Source organism: Amblyomma mixtum, chromosome 1 (assembly GCF_055824585.1).
Source record: "Amblyomma mixtum isolate Tamu chromosome 1, ASM5582458v1, whole genome shotgun sequence".
Taxonomy (NCBI): domain Eukaryota; kingdom Metazoa; phylum Arthropoda; class Arachnida; order Ixodida; family Ixodidae; genus Amblyomma; species Amblyomma mixtum.
In genome coordinates, this window is record NC_143012.1 from 4,886,813 (window position 1) to 4,904,390 (window position 17,578).

Consider the following 17,578-nt stretch of genomic DNA (forward strand, 5'->3'; position numbering starts at 1 on the left):
TGAGACAGGGGTGCAGTGCTCAATGCCTGTGAAGGAAGAAAAACGAAATGGATATTTTAGAAGTGGTGACGTCACAAACCGCTATATGGATTAGCGAGCAGCGAAGGTAGAAGGTCATGACTGATGTGTAGTCACCGGCAACCCCTGTCCTCATTTTAAATGCATTTGTTTTTTCGGCCACTGTGCCGATGTGTGCAGGGGCTCCGTCTTCGCCAACCGGCCACTACATGGCGCTGACGAGTGTGGGCCACCGTTTCGCGCTGCCCGACCTGGGGATCCCAGCAAGGCTTATTTCGCCCCCGTACCGACCTCTCCAGTTCAAGGCCTGCTTCCGCTTCTGGTACCGCATCTCCTGCCATCTCTGTGAGTCTGCCTTGCTCTGCTGTTTTTCGTTTGTTTATTTGCTGAGAATAAGCGCGTGCGTTCACCTATGAGCGCGCATCCAGCCATGTGGATATTATTAGGATTATTTATTGCCATAATAGCAAATTTTTTGTGCTCATTTCACTTTTTACACATTTCCGTATTTCTTGCCGCCTCGTAACTCCCTCTCCTCTTTCTATGCTTTGTTCGTCACTACCTCGCCTCGAAGGAGCGTAGGGTAAAAAAATAGCGGCGCAGTTTGTTGCTGACATGTGCAGAGTCACCTGCTTTGCCAAGTGAAATCACAGGATGGTTGACTTCGCAGTCTACGGTGGAGGCTTTGCGTAGTAGGGTCCTTCCAGAACGGATCTCAACTTCTCTACGTAAGCGTCTCATGCGGTGGAGAGAGGCGTCAGGCAGAGCACTGCCTCGTCAACCTGAGGGAGAGAAACTCTTTATAATGAATGATTTTGTTCGTCCATTGCGCGGATTTGGCCGTTCCAGCGAGAACGAAGGACGATACGCAGCCATAGTGCCGGCGGCGCCGTTTCCTTCCGTCGCACTTGTGAACGTATTTTGGGTGGCAGCGGTGCTGACGCTGGCTTCTCTTCTTGGCCCCGTCTGCTGCGCTGTTTTTATGCAAAGAATGTACCAATAAGCCCGGCTTATTCCTCTCTTAAATCTGCATATGTGGTCATGAACCCATTAAGCTATCCTGTCATACCCTTAAGGGTCCCCTCCATTTTTTTACCTTTCAAATAATTTTTTTTTTCATGCAATTACGGTTTCTTCTCAAACAGTTGAAAGAATATTGCGACGCCATAAGTGAGCGCCAGATCTGGTGGTGCATAGAAAAACTAGAATATAATAGACCGTTGTTCACTAGCTGCCATTCTGACTTGTGAGGCAGTTTAGCATAAGAGTTAATCTGAATTGAAACTACAAGGCAGTGGTTATGATGTAGTTTTTTGTATACCTCACTTAATCTCTTACTCACTTCGAACGTCGTAACCATCGTCTGGCGGCTGAAACCGAAAATAAAAGTACGGAGGAAGAAGAGTTCAATTACAAATTATTTATTGAGGGATGACGAATTCTACGTGGTGATACATGTTTACTAATGTCATGCACATCATTTCTGGGCAAAAGTACTCTCCGAAAAATGTGGCTTCTCCACACCTTCATGCAGGATTATTTGGAGGAAACCGATGTTGCCCATTTCATGGTTTACCATGAGCTAGAGGCTAGACATTGTGTAGTACTGTGGTTTCCTCTACAGGCTTGTCTGCTTCGGTGTTCACTGACTATGTTCAGGCTTCCTCTGTGAAATGAAGCGTCACCGACAAGCCTCAGATTAAGCCATTCGACTGCCTGGATATAGCTCTGATGGAACTGAAGCTTCTTTAGTAACATAATCCTCATGTGTGTTCCTCGGCAAAATTACTAGTGATCACCCAGGCTCACTCACAAAAGTTTGGTCAATCTACGAGATCAGTTATACTCACACTCACAGAAGTCCGGGCTTGCTCTAACTCGTGAACTCTTTTAGGCGCACAATTCACTTGAGCTCACTCGGACTCCTGATTTATCCGGGGTTGAACCACTCACTATGACGTACGACTCACTTCGACTCACAACTAATTTGGGCTCACTCATTCATTACAACTCACATCGGCGTGAGAACGCGCTGCGTAATAGGGGCTCTGGGCATCTAAAATACGAGCAAGAAGGGACTCCCGCCTCCCGCGCAGACACGGAGTAAAACTCCGTCACAGCGTTCGACACACCTCCACAAGGCTGATTACCGCACCCGCGTAAACTAAAGGGTCAAAACGCCGTCTTTCTCGCTTCCATGGAATCATCTATATGGGACAAGCATATAGCATACGTAACATCCAAAGCATTTTCCGCTCTTTGCTCATTAAGGCGCTCCATCAATTTCGCCTCACCCGACACAAAATTGCTTGCTTATACATCCCTCGTGCGACCAATTTTAGAATACAGCATAATATGCTGGTTCCCACACACAAATCATTTAATTACCAAATTGGAAAACATACAACGCAAGGCAGTTAGGTTCATCTATAACAAATATCGCCGCCACGAGTCACCATCCGAACTTCTCACCCAGGCTGGTCTCAGCACTATTAGTAGTCGCGCCAAGCATACACGCATCAAATATATGTATCTTCTCTTGTCTGGAGCCTTTAAGATCAACAGTGAGAGTTACATCTCCCGCTCAGCTCACCGCAGCACTAGAACACAACACTCCAAGCATTTAATCGAATTCCGGGCACACAGCAACACTTTTAAGTACTCATTTTTCCCCCAAGCAGTCCGTGAATGGAATGCCTTACCTGATGACGTGGTCAAGTGCCCGTCCCTGGAAAGTTTTATTTCAAAGCTGTCAACTGTACCCTGACTGCAGAATGTTGTCGATTCGTTACTTTTGCCCTCCTGAAAATTTTTGTTTTTTTTTGTGACTTATGACCTCTGACTGTAGTTTTTTTTTTCTTTTGTTCCACTGTGCCAACTAGAACTGTATAACAATAATTTAAGTGTACTTTTCTTACTGTTGTTTTCTCCCTTTGTATAATATGCCCCAATCCTGCAACAGCCTCGGCATGAGGCTAGCAGTATGTACTAAATAAAAATAAAATCTTCTTCGGTCACCGAAGCCACCTCACCCTCAAGTATCCTTGGTTGCGGCATTAATCTTTCCTCCCCTCTATTGTTGTCAAACGAGGAGGAAAAATAGGAAAAAAGGAGGAAAAAAAAAGCGCACACCGCTGTCACGAGAACAAAGATCATGATCTGAGCATGACCCGGACTCACAACTCAAATCATGGTCTGAATGGGAGTCCGGACTCACTCACGAGTCAGATCATGGTCTGAATGTGAGCTTGAGTGAGCCCGAGTGATTTGACTCATTTGTGAGTCCGTCTACGTATCTTCATGTGGCACCACAACAAAACTATGTTTCGCAACACTCGAAACCCCTGCAGCTCCTTCGAGAGGGCACCTTCATTATTTGTCGCAAACTCTGTCAGTCAGCATTGCTAGAACGGAGTGAAACGAGGTCGAGGGGTGCATTTCATCTCCTCACGAGTCTCGAAGAGATGAGCCTCTGCCTTTGGCAACCCAGAGAATTGCACAGAAGCCACCACCTCGCAACCTGTTTACAAGTGTCTATCCGTTTCACCGAATTTGCACAGAAAAAGACTTTGTAGGTGTGTAGGCGTCCACGAAATGGATTTTATGGAGCACAATCGGTGCGATTTCTTGATTGGCTATTCGTATGAAGAAGATGAAGAAATAAAATAGATATAAATATAAAGCAGGGGTGTTTTTTAATGCACTAACGTTGCGACAGGGAGGGGTAAACACACGCATACAAACACACGCGCGACGATCCTCTGAGAAATTGACGTCAAACAAATCTGCGTTTAGCGAACAGATTTCAAGACAACAGCTTTCCGGGGCTGACAGCGAAAAAACGCCGTCCGCAGGCACAGATTCCCAGCGCTCTGACGCAGTGGCAGACCCGCTTCTCTTCACTGCGGCTGGAAGACCCGAATAACGCTATCCTAAAAAAAAAAAAGTACTCTTCTATCCTTGGATTTTTCATGTTCTTGCCGCTTCTGGACGTAAGGATATTCCGGCGTCCCGCAGAGAAATCTCATCGCGTCAGTTCGGAAAATATCGCCTCACTGCGAGTTGACGTGCGCGCCGCCGGGATAAGGGAAGAGAAACAAAAGCGAAGTAAGGAGCGAATCCCAGGGCGCGGGCGCTCCCGAAACGAGAGACAAAGTATTCGGCGACGGAGGAGGGCCAGGAAGCGGGAAGAAATATTCGGCTGCCTGTCCCTGCGCGACTGCCGCGGGCGCTGCTGCCGGATTCGCTGGGCGGCCGGGTAATGAACGTCAAACACAATCGCCTCGCGTCGGGATTTTCATTTTTTGATCCTCGTTGTTATTACTGTTTGCACACTGCGCTAACGACGCGTGCGCGTATATTACTTGCACTCGTGCGTCCCCGGCCATGCATTCATGTGCATAGCTTGTCCCAGTAAAACTATGCAGCATTGAAGAAGCTGTGGGACGCGAGTGAAAGACTGCGAGAAAGAAACCGTTGCCTAACTGAACCCCGCAACAACGAAATGCCTGTTGCAGCGAAGTGCTCTCGTGTCTCGAATATTTCGTTTGCTAGGTTCAGCGCATTTTATACCTCCTATCAATGAAATGCTTTGGTGGTGCTATCTCGCAACAACAAAGCATACGGATAGATGACAAATGCATGTAAAGCGTTTTTCGAAAATTACAGCAACAAGGGGCTCAGTTGTTTCTAAACCGTGTGCTGGGGAAAGCTGGAAGTCTTGGTAGTCTTGGTAGGAAGTCCTCCACCCGTTCGGGGGATCAGTGTTGCTCTTTGCCTTAATTGAAAATTTCCTTTTTGACTCAAAAATTCCTATTCCACGACCTTTTTGCCTACAGAAATTTGAAAACGCCGGCGATTCGGAAAAAGCGTTAGAATCAAGGTTCTTAAAAGCTTCGGGTACTCTGCAAAAACTTCCTGTTCGGAGAATTTTTCTCCTTGAAGTCTGAAAAAGGAAAAATTTCCCGAATGAAACATCACTTCGCGCGATTGGGAACGCTGACGCTGTCAGACGCACATGGTGGAGGAGACCCCGTAGAGCTGTTCACTTTTGACAAAGATTGTTCGTCTCGGTAGTGTGCACTGCCCCTTTTGAGCGATAACGACAAGTTTGGGCATCTATGTCGAAAATTTTGTTACTGCAGTACTTATATTTAGTTCTTGCCGCGATCGTTCAACGGCTTCCCCGCTCTGAGCTTCTCAGCGCGTGGTTTCGGCTTCGGCCCCCGTATCCGTGAAGGCTGCATTTAAACACAGAAAACAGCGTCTTCGCCTCCGTCGCCGTCGCCCATAATGCAATAGAACGAGCAAATCACGAACAAACACGAGCAGAAACGAAGAGTGAAATTAACAGAGACACCTAATCACATTATGTGTTTGCAATGCGATAGCATTAGAACCAGTTGATGCCTTTACCGGAAAGGACGTCACTTCCTGTCCGCTAACGTCAATTCCTCCGAAAATGGGAATTATTTGCTTAGGTGACATCACTCCCCTCCAGACAGTGGGAAGTTTTATGACCGACGAGCTACTTTTTAACTGATGAGGCCTTCAATTGCATCGCATTAAAAAAGCTCGTATCGGCAGTGGGCATTACAGACGTCACTGTATGGCCGAAATTGTCAACTCATGCATTCTACCAGGGCGTCCGTAATAGCTCATAAAAATAAACAAAAATCTAGCCGAGGTACGCAGATCGGCCACAGAAGGAGATCTGCGAAATCGTATTTCAGAGTTTCGGCTTGCTCTTCAGTTAGATCGAACTCTCTAATTAGCTTGCAAAAAGCTCCGCGGGCAAGAAGTAAAAGTTCTCGTGTCCCGTGTCCTGCACTGGGTCCCCTGGAGTCTGTCTGATCGCCTCATGTGTTTCTCGCGCCATTTTTAGAATGTGTGAGACGATTAACATGAATACGTACACAGAATAACAAGGGAATAAAGACAATGAGAGAATCAGAAAGTGTAGAAACCTTCGATAGACTGAGATTATTAACAGAAGAATAAGAATGAAAATAAGAAAATAATAAGCGCTAACATAGAAAGAAAGGTTGCAAAAAAGTGTAGCACGCGTATAAGAAAATAATGTACAAAAGTAATAAGAAAGCAAGAGCAAGAACAAACCAATTCGAGAATTTGTTCCACGAAACATTGTTTTTGCGTTTTAATGAGTAAAACAGAAAAAAAAATAGCAAGGAATAATAAGTAGGAATGTGGGCGAGAGAGGAGAAGCAACATTTTTACGCCGAAGCGCCGATGATTCTTCGTCAGGGACGCTCAGGACGACGTGCAGGCGTTACTCTCTTCCTTTGATGCAAAAATACGAGCTGCAGAAACGGACGAGAAAACTAAAAGGGGACGAACGCCAAACACCGAGACGTCCCGATGCGAAACGAACGCTTGTCACGCTGTTTTTCTCCGGTTTTGTTCGGCGAATTAGGCCGTTAGATGGTGCCAGTTGGGAGAGCTGTTCCGGGGCATGTCGTCATCCTATTTGCCTGTGTAATTCTGCTGGGCTTGCTGGCGCTCGTACTCACGACCTCCTGTCGTGCTTTTAGGGCGCAGATTGTTTGCAGAGCGTGCGATGTTTAAACAGAGGCTGAAAGCAGTGTTTGTTCTACGGCTCTCATTTGTTGCTTTTTCTATAGCTCTGGAGGTTTAACGGAAATCGGACGGGATTTTTTCCGTCGACTAGCTCTTTGTCTACTGAGAAAAGCCTCCGCACATGAAAGGGGCAAGAGTCAGAGGGCTTACTACACACGCTGTCTACTTTGTTAGAGATTTCAGCGCTGATTTCAAACACGAGGAAAACTTTATGCAATAGAGGCTATTTTCTCTGACTCCTGAAATAAGGTGCGGCCTATAAACGTGCCCTGTTATCATCCCTCATCTTGCATTCGGTGCCGCTATCTCCGTGCTTGCATTGAGAGTAATTCTCAGTTTTCAAGCTGCATGTTAATTGAGGTATCATTTCCGCAGAAAGGTTTGCAGAGCTATCACGCACATTCTGGGATCGTGAACTTAAGTTTGGAGAAATGCCTCAAATCAGAAGGCCGTAACAGTTGTGTCCTGTCAGCACTCACTTTCAGGGCAAAAGCTGGAAAGTTAAAAGAAAATGGTTGAATTGAGATAGAATACTATGAGCTTTTGGTAAGGAAAATTAGTTGTAAATATTGTAGTGTAGATTTAAAAAAAAATCACCTAATGATTCCCAAGCGGAACTTGAGAGCAGGAAGTGTGTCTGGGCAGTACATGTAATGGAGAGGATAGATAACCATTGGTCTGCTAAGATAGACACAGCTTCCAAGTGGCATATAGCAGGTATAGACAGTTTAGATTAGGAAGTATGCTTGGATATGGTGACAGTGGCATGTGCAAAACAGGGCTATATTGACGTCACTAAGTCTTGATGATGGGTATTTGTAGCGAATTGGACGTACATGGGTTAATGACGATGTTGATGATAAATACTGAACTCATATTTCTAGTTGTGCTACGTTTCGTTAGTTGTTCGATGAATGCCATTAAAAAAAAATCTTTGAATTATGAATTGCAACACGAAAATAGGAGAAAATATACAAAGACCAGGGCTTCAGTTTTGTTTTATCAGCTGCTGGTAAGAGTTTTCAATTTGTACATGCAGTACCGTTAATGTCGTGGATGAATTCCATTTCACCGCATCTGAGTGAGGTTCGCACAATGCTTTGACTGAAAGTTTCTCGCGCGAAAGTTTGCGCTTTGTACAGAGGTCGTCTGAAGTTATCTAATTAAGATTATGATGATCGTGAACTTGCCTTTCTGAGTGGCCAATTTCGATAGCCCAAGAGTGTCCAGCCAACGCAGTGGCAAGTCGGAAAACGATATTTGGTTCGAAAAGCTGTACGTGTACGGCTACTGCGAGGTGTAGGCATTTCATCTTTTATACTGAAATTTAGAACAACACATACGCTTATTCTGATCAGGTTGCATAATGACCTCTAGCTAAACTTTCACTTTAAACTCGTTGACACGGACGTCAATTAAGGACATGAATTCGGCTCCGAGAGGCCATCTGTGCTAGGTGTGCTTGCCCGCAAGGGGCCATTATCTGCTGTCTGCTTGGGACGAGCACTCCTTGGTCAAATTATGCAAATATCGATAGAGTACGTCATTGCGTCAGAAAGTTGACCTGATGCAAGCAAACTTCTAAATAAGCGGTGCTTCTTTGAGGGAACTCAACGATAACGGAGTCACGCATTAACGACGGCGAACGACTTAGATGTGTGGGAAAATTCTGCTTTGTTCGCATATCTTTTTTTTAATCTTCGCCGATCTCTCGAAGGGTAACTATACATTTACATAATTACACGTATTTTTTTTGTTATTTACATAATTAAGAAGCTGAGATTATACGTCTGGCTAGACATCACTAATCATTTGAGATTCTAGTCGAGTCGCTGCACCTTTTTTAAGAGGTGGTATTAAGCGCTTTTTTCACTTGCGGATTTTTCGACAGGGAAAAGGGAATAAGTATATGAGACAGAGCTCCACTACTTTGGCTTCTATAGTCGGACACAACTCAAGAACGAAGTGGCAGATATGCCTCAAAAGAGGTATTCCAGTCAATGGCGTCGACCGAATTTCATTACGCCGTGGTTAACGGGGGACAAGGGTCTTAAGACTAACTTTTTTATTTATGGCTAGAATCTCATGGAATTTTGCACACAGATGTGTTTTTCTCTTCTGATTCCAAATATGTAATCATAATTCTAAGTTATAATTGAGCTGGTGGTCTTAAATCTTACAAAGTCTAGAATGTAATTAGGTAATTTCTTACGCAGCTTTCATGAACTTTCTCATTGCATTGTGTTGCTTTTATTTGCATGAATTGATAGCCAGAGAGTTTTCATACCCGGTAACATTCTTCGTTTTTTTCTAAAGGCATGTCATCCTGATATACGGTGTCGAGAGTAAAAGGTCGCAGTATTTGACACTGCACCTCGTTAAGCTAATTGTAAATTGCTATTTATACGTGGCCTAAACAAACAAAGTAAGAAAGTAATCGGGTATGGGAATTCGCTGGCTTTCAATTCATGTAATTAAAAGCAACAAAATGCAGTGAGAAAGTTAATTAAAGCTGTGTAAGAAATTATTAAATTACACTCTAGAATTCAAGATAACTTTGACCACCAGCTCAATTATGACTACATTTTTGGAATCAGGAGAGAAAAACGCATCTGTATGCAAAATATGATGAGATTCGAGTCATAAATAAAAGGTCAGTTTTAAGACCCTCATCCCCCCTTAATCCGATTAAGCCGTGGTTATTCCCCTGTCATCTCCCACCCCCGAGCTTTACACACATTGGCAGGTCCAAAAGGATCGATCAAGCGGGTGAACCAGTCAAGGGGCAGAATCTGTCCACGCCATTGGCTGGAGGGGTCCTCTGAGGGGCGTTCTCTGCTTCGTTCTTTAGTTGTTCCTGACTATACCTCCATGTCAGCACGGCGAAACATATGAAAAAAAAAACTGAAAGAAAAAAATGTTCAGGCGATCATATGAAGTGATGGGACAAATCTGCTTTGGTAGTATTGGTTGTACCCGCCAGAGGGCGCACGGAAAGTGGAGGCTCCACAGCGGCCGCGGGTTTTCGCTACAAGAGGGCTATACTGCTAACGCAGTAAACGCGTCGAGGAAAAGAAGCGACAGTGATAGCTATAGTGTCGTCTCTCCCTCTTCGCCCCACATGAAAGGTTTTTTTTTTCCAAATGCACTTCAACAGTGCGAGCACAGACGGCGCCACTTGCTCGAGAGAGCCCTCTTACGGCTTCCGGGATCCCTTGTGGCCCACGGCTATAGGTGAGACACAGTTACATTGGCGAGCAGAAGTGCGTGGGCGTTTTCGATTAACTTTGTTTTAACCGTTCGATTCCGTTAACACTTTGCCCTCCGCTAAAGTCCTTTAAACAGCGGTCGTCGTAGAAAGGAGCGCAGATTATTCGCCATTTTCCAGCGCACAACCATGGCGGCGATGGCTGTACCATTCAGCTCTGCCCTTTTCGAGAGGAGCTGCTCTGAAGCCAAGACTGCGATCGCACCGGGGTCACGTGATCACAGATGCTACAAACTCACTTAGCTGCAGTCACTGAACGCCCCAATGCTCTATTGCAATTGGACATAATTCAGCTGGTCTCATGATCGCAGGGCAGCGTCGTTAAGTTTTTCGTACGGCGTCATGCCCCACTACCGTCACTACAACTTCTGTTCTGCTTCTAGTGATGCTACTACCACCGACACCACTCGTACCACTATTTCTACCACCGCTGATGCTACTATACTGCTGCTGCTGCTACTACTGCTGCTGCTGCTACTACCACCACTACTACTACTACTACCACTACTACTACTATACTACTACTACTACCACCACCACTACTACTACTACTACTACTCTTGCTACAACTACTACCACTACTACTACTACTACCACCACCACTACTACTACTACTACTACTCTTGCTAATACTACTACTACTCTTGCTACTACTACTATTACTACTACTACTACTACTACTGCTACTACTACTACTACTACCACCACTACTACTACTACTACTACCACAACCACCACTACTACTACTACTATACTACTACTACTACTATTACTACTACTACTACCACTACTACTACTACTACTACTACAACCACTACTACTACTACTACTACTACTACTGCTACTACTACTACTACTACTACTACTACTACTACTACTACTACTACTACTACTCTTGCTCCTACTACTATTACTACTACTACTACTACTACTACTCTTGCTACTACTACTATTACTACTACTACTACTATTACTACTGCCACCACCACCACCCCTACTTGTGACGGCTGCAGCTTCTACTATTTTTGCGATTATTATACTATATTGCACAGATACTACAGCTGCCACCATTAACACTATTGCTAATACCATGCTACTACGCCGTTGCGATGGCGCATTTGCTATGGTGCTCGGCTGCTGATCCGAAAGACGCGGGTTCGATCCCGGCTGCGGCGGACGTACAGCCTTTGTCAAAAGTTTGGAGCCCAGGGGGTTTGCTTCTGAAGCACACTGTCTGGTTCGTAATGCACCTCCAGCGCTCCAAATTTGCTGAAGGCAAGAAGATTTCTGGGCCTGCCTCCTCTAATGGGTAGAACTATGACGAATGTTACTGCGAGGCTTAGAAGCGAACCCCCTGGGCTCTAAACTTTTGACAAAGACTGTACTTCGATACAGGCGAAATTCTAGAGGCCCGTGTACTGTGTGATGTCAGTGCACGTTAAAGAAGCCCAGGCGGTCGAAAATATCCGGAGCCCTCCACTACGGCGTCCCTCATAGCCTAAGTCGCTGTGTGACGTTAAACCCCCCATAAACCACAAAAACGGCTGAGGCAGCCGTCTTTGCCGATTGTCGGCACCCGTAACTCACGGCAACCGCGCTGACGCAGGAGGAACTAAGGGAAACCTAATCTCTCGCTTCCGCGCCGCCGCTACACCGACGTCTGCCGCTACTGGCGTTGAGCGCGGCGCGCTGACTTACGCACCGTCGTTTAGCGGAAGGCTAGATAGCGTGCGTACGCGCGCGATCGTCCCGGTAACAAAGCGCTAAGGGCGTACAACTAATAAAAATCTCGCCTTGGAAATGGCGGAAACATGCACAAAAACCGAAGACTCGCGCGTTAAAAAAAGCGTCTTCTTTTTCACCCCCCTCCTATCCCTACCTTTTCCATCAGATACCGTTGCGAGAGTAACGAATTAGCTTCTTGACAAAGACGGCATACGCAGGAGCAGCAGTAGGAGGGAAGAATTTCCGAAAATAAAGCTAAAATGAAAACGCGGTGACGCAAGAAATGTGAAATAAAGTGAGGAAAGAAAAGGCAGAAGAGACCTTGCCCGATATGCGGAGTCTAATGGGCTCACGTGGGGTAGATCGTTCATCTTCGGAGGCTCTGACGCGGGCGGCGGCAGTCTATGGCGGCTGCGTGCGCTACGGTACGCCGTTCCTTTTTCTCCTCTCCACCTCCCTCAACCCTCTCTCCCTCTACTACGTCCCTCTGCCGCCGTTCCTGCCTCGGCGGCGGCCGAGGGGTTTCGGTTTTTCCTTATCCAAACTGAAAGTGACAGCTGTGCGATTTTTTTTTTTTGTTCGAACTTCTGTTTCTTTATTCCGTATTTCCTCCTGCCGTCCGAGGCGAGAAGGTACGTTGTTTAACGAGCTGAGTCTTACCGCTCGGTTGGTTGGTTGGCAGGTTCGTCGGTCGCTGCTGAGAAGAAGTGTAGAGCGTAAGGAACGCCGCGTGTATTGATTTTCAAGGTGAAAGCAGCAGCAGCGGCAGTAGTGGTGGCGCTGGGTCCAGAAGCATGGACAAGAAGATATCTTTTTTTTCCCCCCAAGGATACGAAGGAAAGAAGGGTGCAGGGGAAGGCATTACTCTGAATTATGGGACTCTGCCTCGTCCTGGATAGCTCCTCACGTGCTGTTCGCGGGAAGAAAGGCTCACATCTTCGGCGACGATTCATTTTCGTTGAGACCGCTTTTCCTTTTAGTGATGGATATTTCTTTACGTTTTTGAGCCCTCTAACTCCCTTCTGCCCTCGGATACCTCTTTCAACGTCCCACGAGTCCTCCAGCACCTCTGATTGAACCTAAGTGCGGTGTATGAACAAGTACGGCGATCCTATCTTACCCGCTGGAATGCTGCTGCTGCTCAAGATGATGAACATAAGAGAGGAAGAACTAGCAATATCTCTGCTTTTTTTTTTAGTCTCTATCCTATTACAACATCACAAAGCGAAACACTGTTCTTCGATGTGATGACTCCTTTTTTCTCGTGAGAATTTAATTCCGCTAAAACTATGCGTCGTGGCAACAGATAAATAAATAAAATGTGGAAAACGAAGAATGAGGCCCTACTCTGAGAATTTCCGTCGCCCGATGAACAGAAAAACACAAACGCTGCAACAGCTTCGACGATTACGTAAAACCTTCGGAGATGGCGGCTTCGGACAATCAGCTTTCCTCGCGGCAGTTTTTTGCTTTTTTAGAGCTTTTTCTTCCTAGCGTTGATTATACCGGTATTTTGCGAGAAACGTTGCCTTGCGCCGGCACGTGGAATCAAGCCTGCTTAAAAAAAAAAAAAAGAAAACACGACGCTTTTCGCAAGCGCATTTTCTTGTCTGATGACGTCATCGCCTCACATCTTCACTCTCTTCCTTTTCCTCCCGTTCCCATCTCCCTCAGTGGGGAGTTGCGCTCCGGAGACGCACTCTGCCGGCGCACAGCTCGACCATTTTTTTCTTTTGCTTCCTTTTCATTTCCTTTCTCGAGGCCGACATTCTTACTCGATTTGAGACTTTTATTTGTTTTTTTTTCAGCGCTTTTACGGTTTTAATCTTTTCTTTAGGCCATTTTTTTTTTCAGGCCGACCTTTTTACTTATACGTATACTTTTGAGACAGAGACTTGGCCTTCTAACATCAAATCTTCCCTGTTGCTCTCTCTTTGTTCATGCATCCAGACCGAAAAAAGGCGTTGCGACCATCTTTTCCGTTCGCTCGATGTTCGGTAGTGCCTGTGGCAGTTCACTTGAGGAAGTATTGAAAACAGCATGCACACCGTTTACCTTCCCATTACGTATTCTAGCTCCGTTGTTAAGGCAGGTGCCACGCATTTACCGCAGTCCCATGCTCCATTAAATATCCCCACAGTAGGAACATGCCATCACAGTGATTAATTCTCTCTCCCATAGTCGCCGATTCTATTTTTTCACACTTGTTGCTCACGTCGAGATTTGACCAAACAGGTTTTTGAACCTACTTTGTCGTAACGAACGCGCTGCCTTTGTTCTTTGCACATGTTAGAAGCCCTCGTGGCATCTTTAAGAGGCACAATAATTTTTTTGGAAGGAGGGAAGTTCCTTGGAGGGCGATGTTTTGTCGCTAACCTGTAAAACATTTTTCTCCGTTCAAAACAGACAAAATATAAATCCTTTTAATGTAGCTAAAAACAGTTTTGTCTCTCACTTTTATATATAATTACACACTTATAGACGGCCACACACTTAAAAACATGACAGGGGTTTACTGACTTTTCGACTAGGGACCAGTCTTCATCAGAGTGCTCCAGACCACCAAGCGCGTAGCCACGAATTTTTTTCGGGAGGGGTGGACCCAAAGTAATTTTTTCTGGCTGGCCGGGTGGTGGTGGTCAGGGGGGGGGGGGGGGGGGAGCGCGTTCTGGCAGTTGGCGGTGCACTGCCGAGAAAGAACGCAGGGCGGGGGGGGGGGGGGGGGGGGTGGAACTTGATTTCAGGGGGTAGGGGGGGATTACGTGCCAGCAGACCAGCATTTATAGAGATGGAAAGAGACCGCTACAGTGCACCCGAGTTAGAAGTGGAAAAAGTGCAAGAAATAGAAAACTGTTGTACAAAAAGAGCACGTACAGTCTTTGTCAAAAGTAACCAGGCTGCATGGTTTGCTTCTAGCTCGTACAGTAGAGCCCTTACCGCTTCCCTGAAGCTGAAATGGTCGTTAAAGGTAAGGACTGGGGGTCTTCTTACCTTCCAACACCTTTCTGTCTTTAGGAAAGCCACTAGGGCTGGACTGTACAAGCTAGAAGCAAACCATGCAGCCTGGTTACTTTTGACAAAGACTGTACGTGGGCTTGGCGCGTGGTGTCACAGCCCAGTCACAGCCCAGAAGGCTACAACACAAAACGCCCTGAAGGAGGCGCACCAACACGCTTTCCATTCATTCGAGTGGAGTTTCATTGTTCATTGTACGTTGCACGCGGTGCCGTGGTTGAACCATTAAACCATGCTTTCTTGAATTGAAAGATATGCTTACTTTGATTGAAAAGACATGCGCGCGACATAGCGAATTCGTTTCCAAGACTGTAAATGTGGTTGGCCAGTCTAGTCCTCCCGGGAGCAAGTTTGAAATGGACAATCTTTGCTTTATAGCTGTAAGTAGCTTCTAGTGAAAAACTTCCTTGTATTTTTTGATTTCAGTATTAAATAAATATCGCTCTAGCGTTTTTAAATTTTCAGACTTGTTCGATAGCTTTGAGTGACTGACTGTTTTTGTTTCCTCGTTCATTTTCTTGTGCGTGTAATGACGGCCCTATAACATTCATAGGTCTTAGGACTTGCAACTGTTTTATTGGGAACTTGCATTTCCATCTTGTCGCTCTCAGTTTAGTAAATTTCTTTCCTTGCAGTTATGCGTATTTCATTCGAAATGGCGCCCTATTTCCCGCGTTCCAAGCTATAATATTTTTATTTTTGTGAAGGTTCATGCGATTTTCTATTCTTCTTTTACGCCGCCATGCGCAGTAGCGCCACACCGTCAACTGTCGGCGACAGTGAAATTTGGCAGTAAGATTTTCGTCATAAAAAAAATTCAACGTCTTTTTCTGTATTCATGTGAGAACCTCATCGTGCTACTGTCTAGATTTTTTTTTTAATTATGGACGTTTTACTTTTTCTTTTACTTTTTGATGACCCGTTATTTACTTCGTGGTATTTACACTTGCACACTTTATGCGGCAGTGCAAGATACTATAACCAAATACAACTAGAAGCTCCGGTGAAGGTCCCTCCACAGTCAGGACCGACGCACGGAATTCCTCCACGACAAAAAGTAGTCCGTTGTTAAGAGTTTTACTACCTGAGCAAGAAGCTAACCACAAAAAAAAAATTATGAGCACTAGAATTTTGATACCTGGCTTAAAGTAAAACATTAAGACGCTCATTCCGTTTACTGTTGTGATTGGCTAGCAGAGTCCAGGTCCCTGGTTCGAGTGTATGCGCTGAGACTGTGGCTCAACGCCGTGTGGTGGTTGTCCATTTAATGTATGACATGGGCCACCACAAGTGGCCATACTTTTGGGTGATGTACGACGGTAGGAGCGGCCCAGCTCTCTCAGGTGTAGGGCACGTGAGGAGTTAGGAAGCTCAGCCTAGCTACGTGATTGTCTATGTCTAATAAACAAGTGATCCAAATCAGAAACTAGAGAGCTACTCATTTTTTTTTCGGTTAGTTACGTTCATAGTTCTGTTACAGGGATTATAAAATAGCGAAAAACAAACAAAAACGCAAAGCGGGCAACACTGCAGTCGAAGCGAGCAGCGCTCTGGAGAAGTCAATGAACACGAGAGTGAGGGAACCTTACCAACAGCGTCAGCTTAAAACGTCACTGCAACGGGCCTCTCGTCCAGTGGTGGGGTGAGAAAAGAAAGTAAGACTGGGGAAGGGAACATCTCAGACGTCATCAGCGCGTTAAGGACAAAAGCTGAGCGAGGACGACTGTGCAGGTCTTCACTCTCTATAAAGAGCTTCGCGAAAGGTATTTGCGCCCGTGGAAAAGCCGAAAGGGACTCGTAACCTCATTACGGAACCGGGCGCCGACTTCTAAAGGCGGCAGTCGCTTTTCGCAAAGACCGCTTTGGTGGGGGGAAGTACCTGCAATTTCCACTCAAAGCGAACCGCGAAGAGTCTTAGGCCTCGCCATCTTCGGCTCAAAAAATTAGCGGGTAGGGGAGGGGGCGGCGGAATGGTCGGTGTTCCAAGAGGCATGTTCAGTGCCTTGCGTTCGCCACGCGTCGCGACTGCAGCAGGGTGGTGGCGGAATGTGCGGACTTCGGTGCGTTCGATTTGCTTCGGCAGCTTCGTGCGGGCTCTTAAGGCTAAAGTGCGCCGGTGTGCTCTTCTCGCAACACTTTCGCATTCGACGAGGAACTGGGGCCAGAACAAGGGGCTCTCGGTCGTCGCCCATTCTTTACAGGTGTATTGATTTATTTGGGTCGGCAAGTAGGACCCTTGTCGATCTGCAGTCTTTGTTGCTCTGACTGACTTAGTGATGAATTCAGTGATGCACTTAATTCAGTCCTTCGTTCACTAACTCATTTTCTTTCATTTCGATTGAAAACATGAAAACAGAGAGAAGGAAATAGGAGCAAAAATGAAGGTCGATTTGCGTAGTTAGGCCAATAGTGAATTAGGTGCGCTAGCAGTTTGATTTTCCCTTCGGTTCCGATGTTCAGATCCAGTGCTCACGGATGGCAGTTGTTCGGATAGCGATAATGTATTAATGTCCATATATGCGGCATTGGCCATTCTCTATATCCATATCTCACTTGGCGTCTTCATGCTATGCGCCATTGCCCTTCTTCATCGATAGAACTTGGAGTGCTTGGGTTGGGTTGCTATCCAGGTTGCTCTTCCCGAACAGCCTCTCACGATTAATTGAGCTGCCGCCTGGCGCTAAACAGGCTTCAGACAAACAGACAGACAAAAGGACAGGCAGACAATGGCTAAATGCGGGGAATGGCCACTATAACTGCTAGAGCCCTAAAACAGGAACACGACTGGCAAATGCTGCAATATAGCACAACAAAGCTTGATTTATTTATTGCCTTGTTTCATGTTATTACTTTTTTTTTAATTTTGTTTTAGCGTGTAGCGACTGCGAGGTTTCTCCCAAGGGTCCAATGGCCGGTCGGGTACCCCCACATTGGGTCGGTGCCAGTCGAGTTCTG

The 17,578-nt window shown here is 45.9% G+C and overlaps 1 protein-coding gene across 1 annotated transcript in view; it reads left to right on the forward strand.

The window, feature by feature from the left end:
* Window positions 1-17,578, forward strand: part of LOC149365315 (uncharacterized) — a 110,347-nt gene that overhangs the window by 49,458 nt on the left and 43,311 nt on the right. The window contains exon 6 of the mRNA XM_089541912.1: window positions 199-363. Coding sequence (XP_089398038.1) covers window positions 199-363 — 165 coding nt within the window. The remainder of the gene's footprint in view (window positions 1-198; window positions 364-17,578) is intronic.